Here is a 14,461-nt window from a genome sequence, read left to right on the forward strand (position 1 = left end):
GCAGGAGGAAAATATTTAGTCCAAGGTATTTTTCCAAGGAGTGTGGGAAAAACAAAGGAAAGTTATGTGCTCACCTGAAATTTTTATTTGAGCTACTTCTCCATCTCCTCCTTCACTGTGTGCTCGGACCTCAACAACATATTCACCATCACTGGGGACTGGGACCTCTATTGTGTGCTTTCCAGTTGAAAACAACTTGCCTTCATGTTGTCCATCTGGTCTATAAAGTACCTAGGAAAGTCATAGTAAGTATAGTTACTGAAATGCTACATTTCTATGAAAACACAGTTACATATGTACAGTGTGTCAATGAAAAATCATTAGGTTTTTATTTATATATGAAGCCTTTATATAGCAAAATGTAGTGGCTGATACTACTTTTTCTATTTTTATGTAGGGTGAATCTAGACAGGATGTTTCCTCATTGTTTCGTCAGTTACAAAATTATGCCATTTTTCAAAAAATAATTTCAGCCCTTACATTCAAAATAAGCAATTAGATGATAGAGGATAATAATACAGGATGGTAAAGAGCATAAAAAAAGATCTGAGAACTCAGACGGGTTTTCTGACATAAAATTTATTACTATTTTCAGAAATTAAACAATTATTAATTTTATTATTAACTCTCAATTATGTTAAACTACTGCAAATGTGATGGTTTATGTCTTGTGGGACCTTTAGAAAATATCCCCACCCTTTCTGGAATCATCTCTGTGAAACACTGTCAGTGATTCCCAGGAAGCAGTTCAACTCCTCAAGCAAAATTTGTACATGTAGAACACGATACTAATTTTCTTACTGCCAAGCAAGCAGCAAAGTTAAACAGGAATTAATTTTTGAAGCTTTCTATATGCGCTATAGTTAGTTCATACACTTGCTCTAGTTAACAGAGTAATTGCATCTAATGAGGTTAAATGTCCCTTCCCTTCCTCTGCCTTCCCAGACTTTAAAGAACTCTTGTTCCAGGAACTGTAGCTCCCACAGAGATGGGAAATGAAAGCATATTGGTATAAGAAAAAACTACTGAACTGTACAATTTTCTGAAGCATTATTCTTAGCCAACAGACAATAAATGCAACCAAATGGGAAATCAGGTTGCTGCGGTCACTGATCTAAATTTCCCCATAATACCACCCAAATGAATTTCAGTGCCCCAATGCTTTTTCATCACCTTAACTAAGCCCAATGGCTTTGCCCTAAGCCTCTTGAATGTCTGTCGTCACTGAGCTTGATACTTTCATCTTTAGCGTGTGACTATGTTTAAGTCTGATTAAGGACAAAAATTCAACACTGCCTATAAAACGCACTTCATGTAGCATACACAAAGAAAAAAAATATTTTCATAGATCATACTTTGTATCCTTCAACTGCAGACTCATTTGACATTGCCTTCACGTGATCCCAGGTGATGATGTACCTTGAACCAGATCTTACAGAACTGATAATTCTCGGACGTTGGCTTGGAGCTGAAAAGCAACATATGTATAATGTGTACACAGATGAGATTTCATAAATGTTCCATGGCATTTTTATTAAGACATGTAAAAATGCAAAAAGGTAAATTAGGCTGATCTTTATATAATTAAAGGAGAATCTCCTTCCTGGAATGAACTGCTACAGCTCCGGCCAGGCAATTTTGGATGGCTTGTTCAGTGGCTGCTTTGTGGGTTCATGTTTCTGTGTTGCCAGAATAGAAGTGGCCAACATTACCCTTTACTGTGCAGCTGACCATGTCTGTTTGCTGGCATGCAACTATGTTCAGAATCTCCCAGAAATGTAGCTTAAAGTCATACTTATTTATTGAGATTAAATATTTTATTAACCATTTAAAGGCATTTCTACAGCATTTAAGTCAGCAGAAATGGGAGCATCCCGCTGCAGAAGCCATTTATTATATTTCACACAATAAGACTGTAAGATGGACTCTTACTCAACACAAACGAATCACGCAGGTACAAGTTGTATAATGTAATACTTGCTGACAGAAATTCTCAAATTAATTGTACAAATTTTTAGCCCATATAAGTGAGTTTTAAACACACAAGAGGTATTTCTTAACTGAACATTGCTCAGCCTATAGTTATCATCATTAAGTCAGGAGCTATATTCAGAAACCTATTATGGCAGGAAAATTCAAAGGTGTGATTCACATCATTTTTCAAGGCTGCCTGATCCTGGCTTCCTCTACTGGTAATGAAAATGCTAATTGGTCACATTTTAATTGTCAGAATACAATCCTTCTTGCTATTGGTTAAACAGAAATCGTACAGCTGTTCTTCACCACGAGGGTGCTGAAACACTGGCACAGGTTGCCCAGAGAGGTGGTGGAAGCCCCATTCCTGGAAGTTTTGAAGGCCAGGCTGGATGGGGCTCTGAGCAGCCTGATCTAGTGGGGGATGTCCCTGCCCATGGCGGGGAGGTTGAAACTAGACGACCTTTAAGGTCCCTTCCAACCCTGACAATTCTATGATTCTATGATTATTTTAACATCGTGTCCAGCTTTATGTCCCCCATTACTCGAAAGACATTGGCAATCTGGAGTGAGCTCAGCCCAGGGTGGAGAGCTCGACCACTTGCCCTCTCAAGGGAGGGTGAGACAGTTGGGCTTGTTCACCCTGGGGAAGAGACTGCTTCGGAGGGCACCTAAGGGTCCCTCATCTGTTCTTAGAGGGAGATTATCAAGAAGAAGGATCCAGGCTCTTCAAAGTAGTAAGGCAGACGGACAAGTGACAAAAGGCACAAATTTGATTAAAAGAGGCTCAGACTTGATGCTCAGAAAAAGTCAGGCAGTGGAACAGGTTGTGCAGTCTCTGTCCTTGGAGGTTCTCAAGATCCTGGATAAAGCCCTGAGCGCCCTGATCTGAGCTTGTAGCTGACCCTCTTATGAGCCTATAATCTGAGTCCCCTTACTGCCTTTTGTAAGATATCCATGCTGTATATGGCAACAAAAGAGAAGAAGGAAAGCCTTAGTAGAAATTTTCCAAGAACCAATACCACATAAAGGGACAACATTGGGTATATGAATGAGAAGCAATGTTTGAAAACATGATGGACATGACGCAACATGCACTAATGAAGTGCCTGACATTATACTTAACTCAAAGCTCTATTTACTTACGTGCTTTCCTGGTAATAACATCGATGGTTGAACTGGGAGGTCCATAGCCTGCACTATTGAACGCAGAAACATCTACATGGTAGCGAGTATTAGGCTTCAGGTTTTCCAGTCTGGTTGAATATTCTTGATTGCTCACTTGTACCCGCTGTGCAGCTGCTTCTTTATCATGAGCAGCCCAGTAACGAATCTGAAAGCAAGCAAATCGAAGGATAAAATACAACATATTTAGTCATACAGAAAGCTTATAAAAAATTATGTGAGATGGGTATTTCTGTACAACACACTCTGGGAAATAAGCAAGCTAAAAGAAATCTAACAGCAACAGCATGGAATTCTTTCTACAGGCTGTGATTTTAACGAAGCTGTATAGAGACATAAAGAAGTAGAAACAAGTTCAGATTTTATTATGAAACCTTTTCTCACAATGGTTTAACTTGTTCTCAGCTAAGTCATTAGAAGTCTCTGAGATGGATAAAGCCTTCAGAGAACAAGACTATTTTCTTCTTGCTGTTTTGTTTGAGCTTTTTACTCTGCATTTTAATATTGTTTTCCTACATTACAGTGTAGACTAAACTTTACTAATATTTTCATAATAGCTTCTTTAAAATTTCTTACAAATTAATTCTTTTGTATTTCTATCTAAGGAATGAAAAGTATTCAGGCATATTATCTGTATGTGCAGGCCTAGATATGTGTACCTAACCATTTTCTAAACTGCTCTGGCTAAATTCAATCACATTTCATAGTACTATATGACATTTGTCAAAGTAGATGAGAAACAACCTGAAAATATGTAAACTATGGGAAAAGCATCAATATAAGCTTGTAACATCTTAAAATCAAAAGTCAATTAACTGTACACAGAAATGCTTTGAGGGTTTTTCTTCCCCCTGCAAGAAATTGTTTCATTCTACTTAATTCAATATGCATTAGAAAGCACCAGTTCAAAAAACAGTAATTCCAATAGAGTGATGCCATTCCACAGGGTCTGTCACATACACAAGGTCCTATTCTGCATGGCCTTGTGAGATGCAAATGAGGGTAAGACACTGTCACTCTCTTGGTTTTGTCTGCTTTATAACAATTCGCCTAAGACTAAATTACGGCCTTAACCTCAAAGAGTGGAAAGCTGTGCCCAGTGCATTTTCAGTTTGAGTATTTTTACTCTCAATAGTACTTCTTGGCTTCTGCCAGCCTTCTTAATGACTTTTGGATATTCTACATGAGGACCTTTTAATTTTTTTTTAGGAAGAGATTAATGTTTTTGGTAATTTCAGCCTCTAAGAAGAATCTTGTCTTGTAAGATTTGACTGGTGACGTCATGTATCCTGTTATTTTATCTTTCAAATAGCAACTGCTTTAATCTTCTGTTCTGCTGACACTTGTTTTCCTTGGAAACTTCATTTAAGGAATAGGTTAGAAGAGCAGATAGTCTGTCAAGGTATTAATATCACTGTTGTCTTTACAAATCATGGGCACAACCCTTGTTTGGCAAGAATTCATGTTCTCTTGTTCATGTTTAAATTAAAATGTTTAATAAAAATATTTCTTTTTACCTCAGAGCATATAGTGTGGCAGAATGAGGAGAGGTGCAGCAGAGGATTTTGCTTCATCTGCTTCAAATGTCTTCAGACACAGTAACAGCCAATATCACTCATTTAAATACTAAAGTCCCCTCTCAGTGTTTGATGGCTCAGTCTTGCCCACCAGAGGTATTGGTTACTCGTGCTCCAATTGTTATAAATGTGACAATATCTTAACAGCTTTTCTCCTTCCTCCCTGGTGCAGAGAGAATCAGATTGTATCTGCAGGCCAAAAGTGTCTCTGTTTTTTTAAATATAGCATGGATATTTGCCTTTCAGCACGCAAACCCAGGTAATTTTTAGTTACATAAATGCGTGTCCTGCACAGCATTTTGGAAGTTTAATCCACTAAGCATCCTAAACATCAGTTTACTGCAATTTAGACATTCACAGTCATGAAATTTCCAGTTATTGAGGGGACTATTTTACAGAGTCAACAGCCTTTGCCCCAAAATGAGTGAGGAATGTGCACCCAATCCATCCAGTAAGGTGGTAACCTCCACTTGAGTAATGGTTTCAAAGGGCCGTGGATCTGAAGCTGTCATAGTCAGCTGAGCTGAAGTCCTGATTACAATCTTCAAGTCAGGATTCTTTTTCATACGATTGTAATTAACAAACTGTTGTAGATAAGCTGTGGTTGCTGAATGCAATCAGCTGTGTATCATAAGCTGTTAACTACAAATGGCTGACTGGAGTGTGAGAGTCTGTATAATCAGGAGCTAGAGGACGTCATGTCTATCTCTGTCCATAAGTTCAAACAAGTTTCTAGCCTGCAGCAAGGGATGCCTGTGAAGTTTTAGGTGGCCAAAAGTTTATTAACTATGACAGGCCCAATGGTAGCTTTGTTGTTGATATTAACCCACCATTGAAGACTAACTAATTCATTTTTAGTATGTTCTATTACGTTAATTAAGTACCTGCCTTACCTAAAGATGGCAAACACATTTTATATGAAGCTTTTGTTAATCATAGGGCATATGCTGGCAGGCTTTGAATACCTCTGACTTGCAACTTTGTACAATCCTACTGTTTATTTGCACTACAGTGATGCTAAAGGCATAATATAACAAGTAATATACAGCATCAAACAAGACAAGTGAGAATAATGAATGAAAATGTAAATTACTTCACTGAAAGCATATTACATTTCAGACAGAAGTAATATAATTCAAAAATTAAATTAATTTTAAATTCCAAATATTATTGTTCTTGGCTACACTGTTGTGGATTTAACTACTACAGTGTGTGAGCTGGGTGTCACACACTTAGAACCTTCTTCTTTACTGCTTCATTTAATATACAGTCATATCTACATAGTCGGATCATTGTAACTACTCTTGGAAAAGGAAAAAAAAATTGAAGACAACTCCCTTGAGAGCTAAGAAAAAGTACTGTCTTCTCTATGCTATCTATGTATTTCTTGTCTCGCTATTTAAATAATTTAAGTGTCTTGAAGTAACTTGGAAATGTCTTTCACTCTCTGGCCTCTGTGGAAGTGGTATCTAGAACTAAATGCCCAATTTTTTCAATGTCACCTTTCCTCACTTTTCTCAGTAGTGCATTCTCTTTTTCTTAAAGAGCTAGAATAACAATCCTGGACAGTCTACATTTTTCCTGGTCCTCTGCATTTACCTTGTTAGGGTAATCCATAGGTAATGAACCCCCAAAGGACACAGAAGGGTATTTCAACTCAGCTCTAGAGTTTGTTGCAGAATCCAACTGTGGGAAGGAATGCCTTAGCCACCTTAAATTAGTGCAGTCCTCTGTGCCGTAATCAGGGAAAACACTCTCTTTCATGATCCTCTCCCGTATTCAAATTTTAATACACTGAAACACATCAGAAGTTGTTTCTGTGACATGAAACAACAGTTCTCACATTCATGAAAGATTTACATAGGAGAGACATAAAAGAGATACATTCGTATTAAGAAAGAATGCTAATAAGCATATTTCAGTAAACAAGGGACAATGTAGTAGAGTGGAGTAGTGCTAGATTTAATAAAATATATATGCTGCATAGAAGCAGCAGGAAATATGGATAATGTCTTTGGTATTGCAGGCACTGAAGAGCTGTGGCTTTCAGCAGGCTATTGTAAGAACTCGTAAATCTTAAATTCTCTATATGGATGGAAATAGTTTTCATACTTTATCTCGTCTTTAAGTGTGAGCTGAGGATACTCCTCTGTAATGGCAAAATGTATCAGCTCACACTCATCACCATGAGGGCAGTCATCCTCACAGTATGCATTAATGTCAAGGAAATCTGACTCCTCCTGGTGTGAAAAGCATTGTGTCACAGGTGAAATACCTTCAAGTACTTTGCCCAGGGTACTCCCACCTCTTAAAATCTATCATTTAAAAGGTCATTTACGCTATTTTCCGGTAATAATGAAGACCAAAATGAGACTGAGAAAGTGTTCTAGTGAAAAAGGGATTTTGCTAACCTGTGGTACAGCTGAGCAGTAATTAAAAAATAAATACTTTCGGATGTCACTAGAGACAGACCCCTCCAGACATGAATGCTCCTTCTCCCACAACTTCTGTTGTAACTTCACAAAAGCTATCTGCACTCTTCACCTTTCAGAATAGCTGCCTTTTATTTGTGCCCTACGCTACAGCTCCTGTTGCCTGATGTAGTTGAGAGGTGGCATCCCTGGCGACAGGGAGGCTGGATTAAAATGATCTCTAAGGTCCCTTCCAGCCTAGGCCATTCTATGATTCCATTCTACGATGACTGATGGGGTATCTGGTTTTCAGTAGCACAAACCTTTCTTTTGGCCCTCAATGCACAGGCTTGCCCTTTGCTGCTTTCCCTTCTACTAGAATGGAGGTGGTGATTGCTTTAGAGAAAAAGATCTCAGAATTGACACCTCACTGAGCTCCATAGGGCAGTAATTCATGCCTCTCAGTCTCGTAATTGTGTAGCCACACATTCTTCCACAGTCATGATAACTAGATTACTTCAGAAAACGAGGAAAACCCCAAAATTCATATTCTAATGCCACTGATCACTTTATATATTCAAGCCACCCAGTTCAGACTGGATTCGTGTAAGCGGAGTATTTCTCTAGGAATGAATGGATGAAATTACACTCCAGCTATCAAAATAAGGCCACAATCCACACATCTATATTCTGTGCAGCAGAGATCACCCATTCCCAGGATCTCTCACCTTTCTTCATAACAGCAGTTATTCTCTTTTCATCCCCCAAATCCTCCACGTTTCCTTAGGACTTTTTTCCTTTTTTTCTATAGACTGTTCCACTCATCCTGTTCTTCCCTGCTGAAACCTCTCCCTTCCCTTCTTCCCCTGATGTCTTCCAACACCAACTCAGATGGCTTTACGTAAAATAAAGTAAAATTCAAAAAATGACCAGAAGTGGGTTGCCTATGGGAATGTTCTCCCACCATATTCTTTCCCCATTTACCCTTACCCCTTCTCTACTTCCATTCCCTATTACAACTCTCAACACCCACTGTCACAGTCTATCCTGACCACAATCCCAACCTCTCCCAGAGCTCCTTGTTGTCCCTCCCTCTGCAGCCCCACGAGTGCCCCAGTGTGCACCGGCCAAGTGTCTGTGCTGGTTATTCAGGATGCTCAGGCTTTGTGCCTAGTTTCCATGCAGACTGTCCAGCCTGGGAGCGCAACACCGTGAAATGGTTGGCTCGCTGGAGCTCACACATCTACGCATTCCAGCCAGCTCCCGTCATGACCATGGATTTGTCTATCCTGTTCTAGCTGCACGGTCCCAATCAAACACCAAATTGGCGGCCTGTTTTAGTAAATTAGGATGCCAGTGTCTTAATTTCAAACTCCAGTGTCCTCTGCTTGTAATTTTAAAACATTATGTGTGTACTATGTAGAATCAAGTTTTATATGTGGCATTGTATTAGTTTCCATTGAGAATTTTGCTATGACCTTGTTATGGTATCCCTAAAGTATTACATATATATCTCATGGAGACAAAATCAGAGATCAGGAAACATATAAACAAATACTTCTAATTAAAAAAACATTTATTCATAGATTTCAGCTATTAAAATACATTCTGTGAGGTTGCTCCACATTTGTATGTGCTGATTTTGGAACAGAGAGGCTACCATCAAGCAGCTGACAACTTAAATCACAAGGCAAGTCACTAACAAACTAAGGCCCAAATCCCTGTTTTGGAATGCAGCCAAAGTAAGCCGGCTGTACACTGCAGAGTTCATCAGCATCCATGTGTGTGGATGATATTAAGGCTTCCCTGCTGGAGTGCTATGTGGCCACCTCTGGCTGCACCCACTCTGTGGCTGTTGTGATCTTTGGGCAAGGACAAGAACAATTTGAGCAGTAGCACCACGTAAGTTTTGGACCAGGTGAACATACCCTGAAGCTCTTTTTCATGTGGAGCACAGAAATCATGAGAAAAACATTGTCTTGCACAGTAGCATCGTCTCTGTTATACTGGATTCTGGGCGTTTGTCATGTAGTCCCACTTACTATAGGTGGGTGAATTACATTAATAACTGCTGATAATATGAATGGGCCACAAGTTAGTGGCCCACAATTTCATATCTGTGTTGACAATTACACCCAAAACTTATTTAAATTTCAACATGTTTTGAGAAAGTATAGGCATTCAACTACATAACATAGACGAGGTTCTTTTAGGAAATAATGATGCATTTCTCAGTTGAATAGTGAACACATACGTTTGTTAATATTTCACTAATGAAGCACATAGTACAAAAAATAATCTGTTTTGCAGGACGTGAAATTCTCAAAACTGAAGAGAAGTGAGCCTTAAGAAATACAATGCTAGAGCGGGAATTATTCTGGCATTTAACTACTGAAATTAAATCAATGAGCAGATATAGAGTGTCACCTCTAGACTCACCTGATATCCTTCCACAGATTTATCAGAAACATGGTGCCAAGAAACAGACATTTCAGAAGATGACAAAACTTTTATGCTCACTTCTGTAGGTGCTTCAGTTGGAGCTGGAAGATGAAGCACATGTTAAACATCCAATCTTATTCAGTGATACTGTTATACTTGCTTACAGGCGCTCTTCTCACTTCAGTATTTTATATTATTTTCTGGGTATCAGGAAGCCAAGTGTGTTAGTCTTTAATTTGGTTTTACTTGAGTAAACTTTAAATTCAGTGATGATCTGTATTGGAAATGACTCTATAAAAACAAAGCAATGATCCTATTACTTGGCTCAGACTATGTATTTGTACGCTTCAGCAGATTCCATGTTGAAATTTGTGTAAATTAAAACCAGGCCTTAATAAATAGAATGAAGCATCCAGCAATCTTTTACTAAATTGGACAGCAGCTCACAGATAATATACATCAGATTTTTTGAAGTAGGTACACACAAATACACACGTGTATGCCATTCAGACACAATGATACACAGTTTTTATGAGACCAGATATGAGATACAGAGCTGGCCAGGGACACATTATAAATTTGAACATAGGCATAAAATAATCCAAGAGCACTCTTCTACCATCATACAGTTGATTTTGTTTGTGCTTTTAGTTCTGGACAGCAGCCAACGTAGGATACAGACCATTATAATGTGATAGGCTTTCATTCAAGGCTTAGAATACTAACTTCTAGCTTCATTATAAGAAACTTAATTTCACCATTGCTTGCATTTTAAGTGGGGCAAGGAATTAAAAGAGGCATAAACTTAGCAATGTCTATAAAAGATAAAGTTTTCCAAGCTAAGAACAGTTTTCCAAGCTAAGAAGAGTTCTCTGTCGCGAATCTTTTGAAACAAGTTGCAACAGACAGGGCATGGCAGCCCAAGCTGAGGAAAGCTTTCATATACTTAATCTTCCAACTGGGCATTCAGTCAACTATGCATCAAAACAGCCACTGCTAAGAAAAAAATCAGTTATATCTCTCATGAAAAGTATCCTAGGTAACAAAATAATCTTATATGCAAAGTTACCTTTTGTAATTGTCTTTCAGTGACTGTTAATAATGCAAATGTATAATTAAAAAAATGATACATTGTTGCAAAATTGTTTTCACAATGACAGTAATTTAGATAAGCAAGAGGCCTGTGCACTCATTACTAGCAATCATTACTCACTACTAGCAATGGCAGGTATGACTAGTAGTTGTCAGACATGGAACTTGGCTTAAAACATGTGGGAAAACAGAAATTCCCCAGTCACTAAAGTGTCTGACAGTTATAACTAGACACACATAGATCTATTACAACATACACAACTTAGTGGAAATGCTGTATGTGTGTACATATATTTATGTATGTATGTTTGTTTATACATATCCATATGGCATACTGTATGACCATATTGCCTTGAAATCTCACTAATACCTTTGAGAAGTTGTGTTGCCTGATGGCAGTAGTATCACTTGCTGATTCAGAGGTACTGGTGGAATAGGTGTGCTCGTCCAATCTATCCCCAAATCACTGTCACACTCCTCTCCATTGTACCAATGACAGAATTTGTCAAAATGTTTCATAATGAAAAGTTCCACTTCCAGAGGTTTTGCTGATACAATACTCTAAACAATCATTTCATCTGCTCATGCTTGTTTATGAGCTCCAAATAATTTATGCCTATTTGACATTTATGTTCTATAAATACACTGCAGTTTCTCCTGAGCCAGAAAGATGACATCATCTGCTTTTCTACAGCCTGCTAACACAGTAATTCTATCAGTAACAGAAGTAATCAAGTGGGCCTCACAATATATTCTCTTCACTGAAAAGATAGTGGTCATCACACAATTTTCTTCTAAGCGTAACTATACAAAATTAAGGCTGGGAGCCAGTAAGTATCTACAAGGCACAGAGGTGACTTTGTACAAGTCCTGATGCCAGCAGAAAACTCTGCAGAATGCTCTTTGGAATAACCTCCATAATACCTACTGGAAAAACTCCTTTTCATCTGCCCTGCAGCTCCTGGATTTGATACAGTCAGTAGTCAGGGTCATTGCTCTGCACTGGAGCTCTGTGTACTGCTGGTAAGGTTTGGAATACCATGAATCTTACTGCTTTTGTGACTCTTGTGCTTGAAATAAAAAAAAAAAAAGTAAGGTCACTGAACTTCCATTCCTTTTGCTGCCTGCATTTGGCATTGTTTAACCAAAAGTACTTCTATCACGTGTCTGGACTTTGCTGAAGTCTATGTTAGAACACCAGCAGCCACTGAAGTGACTGCTTTATCTGGAGGCCGGCACTACTGCACATTTGCTTCTCCTGTCTTCTGGAGCTACTAGGCTCTGCCATGTCTCTGAACTCAGAGAGCTATACAAACACACTGCTGTCCCTGACATGGTTAGTATGACCCTAGCAGAAACATGTGGGAACTTATCAGTCAACTGTCGATAATGTCTCTGAGAAAGGATGGATAGTGAAATGGCAGATAATGGCTTTTATTACACCACAGCTATTTACTAACTCATTTATACAATTGCAAAAACAACCGCTCTATTGCTGCACCAGCTGTTGAAGATAATATCCTAAGGTACGCTTTTCTGAGAAAAAGTATTAGTATTAACCTCTTCAGATAGCTAAGTGTTGCTAGCTTGAATCCTGAATTATTGTAAGAAACAAAAGGACTATTTTATCTTTTCTCTGTGTGTGGGCGATTTGTGTGCAAAGTTCCCATTAGTGCTAATGGGGATCATGAACATAAATCTCCCATAAAATATACAGAGTAAAGAACAGAGTCGGAAGTGTGAGAAAGTGGCCTTGTTATCATATCCCTCCTCTTGGCTCTTTGGTCTGGATCTGTTGACTATGTAAAGGAGATTCTACTTTACGGAAAGAAAAATGTAAGCAATTGGTTTTCTGGCAGAAATTAGTAAACTGCATTTTTTAAAAAAACAGGCTTGAGTGGTTATGTTGCAATTAGGACGTTGTATATATTTCTTCTGATTTAAGGTAACCCTTCTAGTACTTTCTCCTCTTAAGTTTGGAAATGTCATCTAAACTTTAGTCCTAAAGATCACAGCATGTGAAATAACTCCAGTAAGAATTAAGAAAACATATTTTAGTGAAATGTCAAAGAAGTTTTCATTAAATTATTCACTTGATAGCTCTAATATCCAAATCAGAAAAAAATAATGTGGCAGTCATAATTTATATTAGACTCTAAACATGCTGGAAATACAACTAGATACAACTGAATTATCATTCCTTCATAATTTTGGACTAAATTCTGGCACTGATCTACTGGAATAATAGCCTTTAGTGTGGTTTGTTAAGAAGAAAAAAAATTACACATATGTCAAATACATGTATTAAGATCAGAGAGACATTACTGGATAATGATGTAAATGTTTTAAGCGACCAGTATGAATAGCAGAATTTATTTTTTTAAATTCTTAAATCTGTTAACAAGCTGTGTGAAGAATCTTGGATACTTCTGTGTATGGCTCGTTTAAAGCAAGCAAAACCAAGTGCTCTGCATCACACCGAAAGCAAGTCTGAAGCTGTTTATTCAGAACAACTGGAAGTGTTTCACGTGAGCAATATACGCCCTCTTTGCTGAAGGTACATGTTGCTATACAAATCAGTGTCAAGGACCAGGTTCTCTCTACTGAAATTTGTTGTTCTGATCTGGATCCTCAGTGTAGAACTTATCTGGTACCTCTACTCACCATCTTGTGCTGAATAAATAACAGCAGTGAGACTGAATGGTCCATCCCCTTTGTTGTTAAAAGCTTTCACTTTTACTTGGTACTGGGTTGAAGGTGGCATTGATTCATCTTTGTGGACATACCGCCCAATTTCAGGATTAGTAACTGTGACTCTTCTCCATTCTTTCTCACCAAATGGCTTGAAAGCCACTATATAACCAAAGTTATTGCCATAGTGGTATTCTCTTGACAAAGGCTAAAGAGGCAAAAGATAAAACATTCATTTTTGTAGCCAACAGTACAGATGGATCTTAAAAACAAAAATAATAAAGAAAGCATTGATATGTGCATTGTAAAAACACCAAACTGAGGTTCCACTTTCTCTTGGTTCATTTCTACTGTTTGCTTCCACCCCATTTAAATATGCATGACTTTCATTATGCAGGTCTGCAGTAGAAGCACACTTACCACTAAAACATTTCAAGTCTCTAAAAATGTCATCTCTCTCATGTACTGTACTCCCAGCCAGAAGAGCAAGGCCCAGAATCCAACAGGATTTACCATCCACCGAGTTCAGTAACCAGTAGGTTTTCTCTTGCTTGCTGTTCTTTTTTCCTGCATATTTAACTGCAGAACAGTAGCTCAGTTCCATCGAAAACTGGAAGGTGGCCTCCATACACCACGGTCCACCTTCGACAGCTTATTTTCTGAATCTATCACTGCATGCAGCTGCCTAAAATAAACCAGAATCATATGTCCTGTGCCAAAGTAAGCAGCCTGGATGCGGCCCTAGTCTCAGAACGATTTTCAGTCAGAACAAAGTTTAGAAAGCCACAATTGGCCATTAAAAATTGTATTCTGGAAGGTCTTAAATAAAATGTTGAAAGCAGCTTGCCCTCCAACGGCTGCACTCAGTAAGTCAGTAAATGTACTTGAACAGTTTGTAGGATCCACTGAAAACTTTGAAAGACAAAATGGAAGAGGGAAAGAAAAATGAAGAAAAATAAGGAAGAACAGGATTGCCACTCCTGGCTCCCCTTCTCAGTTCCAGTTTCAAAACAAGACTCAGAAGAGCTTTGATTGCATCTCTACCTGTCTCATTCAACCTGGGCTTATTAATCATAACAAAAGCTGAAA

General features: G+C 38.3%; 1 protein-coding gene across 1 annotated transcript in view; it reads right to left on the bottom strand.

The window, feature by feature from the left end:
* Positions 1-14,461, bottom strand: part of LOC104271652 (contactin-1-like) — a gene marked incomplete at its 5' end in the record, with an annotated part of 46,149 nt that overhangs the window by 18,997 nt on the left and 12,691 nt on the right. The window contains 5 exon segments of the mRNA XM_009866381.1: positions 75-231; positions 1,356-1,468; positions 3,121-3,307; positions 9,587-9,690; positions 13,346-13,580. Coding sequence (XP_009864683.1) covers positions 75-231; positions 1,356-1,468; positions 3,121-3,307; positions 9,587-9,690; positions 13,346-13,580 — 796 coding nt within the window.

This window comes from Apaloderma vittatum, unplaced genomic scaffold (assembly GCF_000703405.1).
Source record: "Apaloderma vittatum isolate BGI_N311 unplaced genomic scaffold, ASM70340v1 scaffold30843, whole genome shotgun sequence".
Classification (NCBI taxonomy): Eukaryota; Metazoa; Chordata; class Aves; order Trogoniformes; family Trogonidae; genus Apaloderma; species Apaloderma vittatum.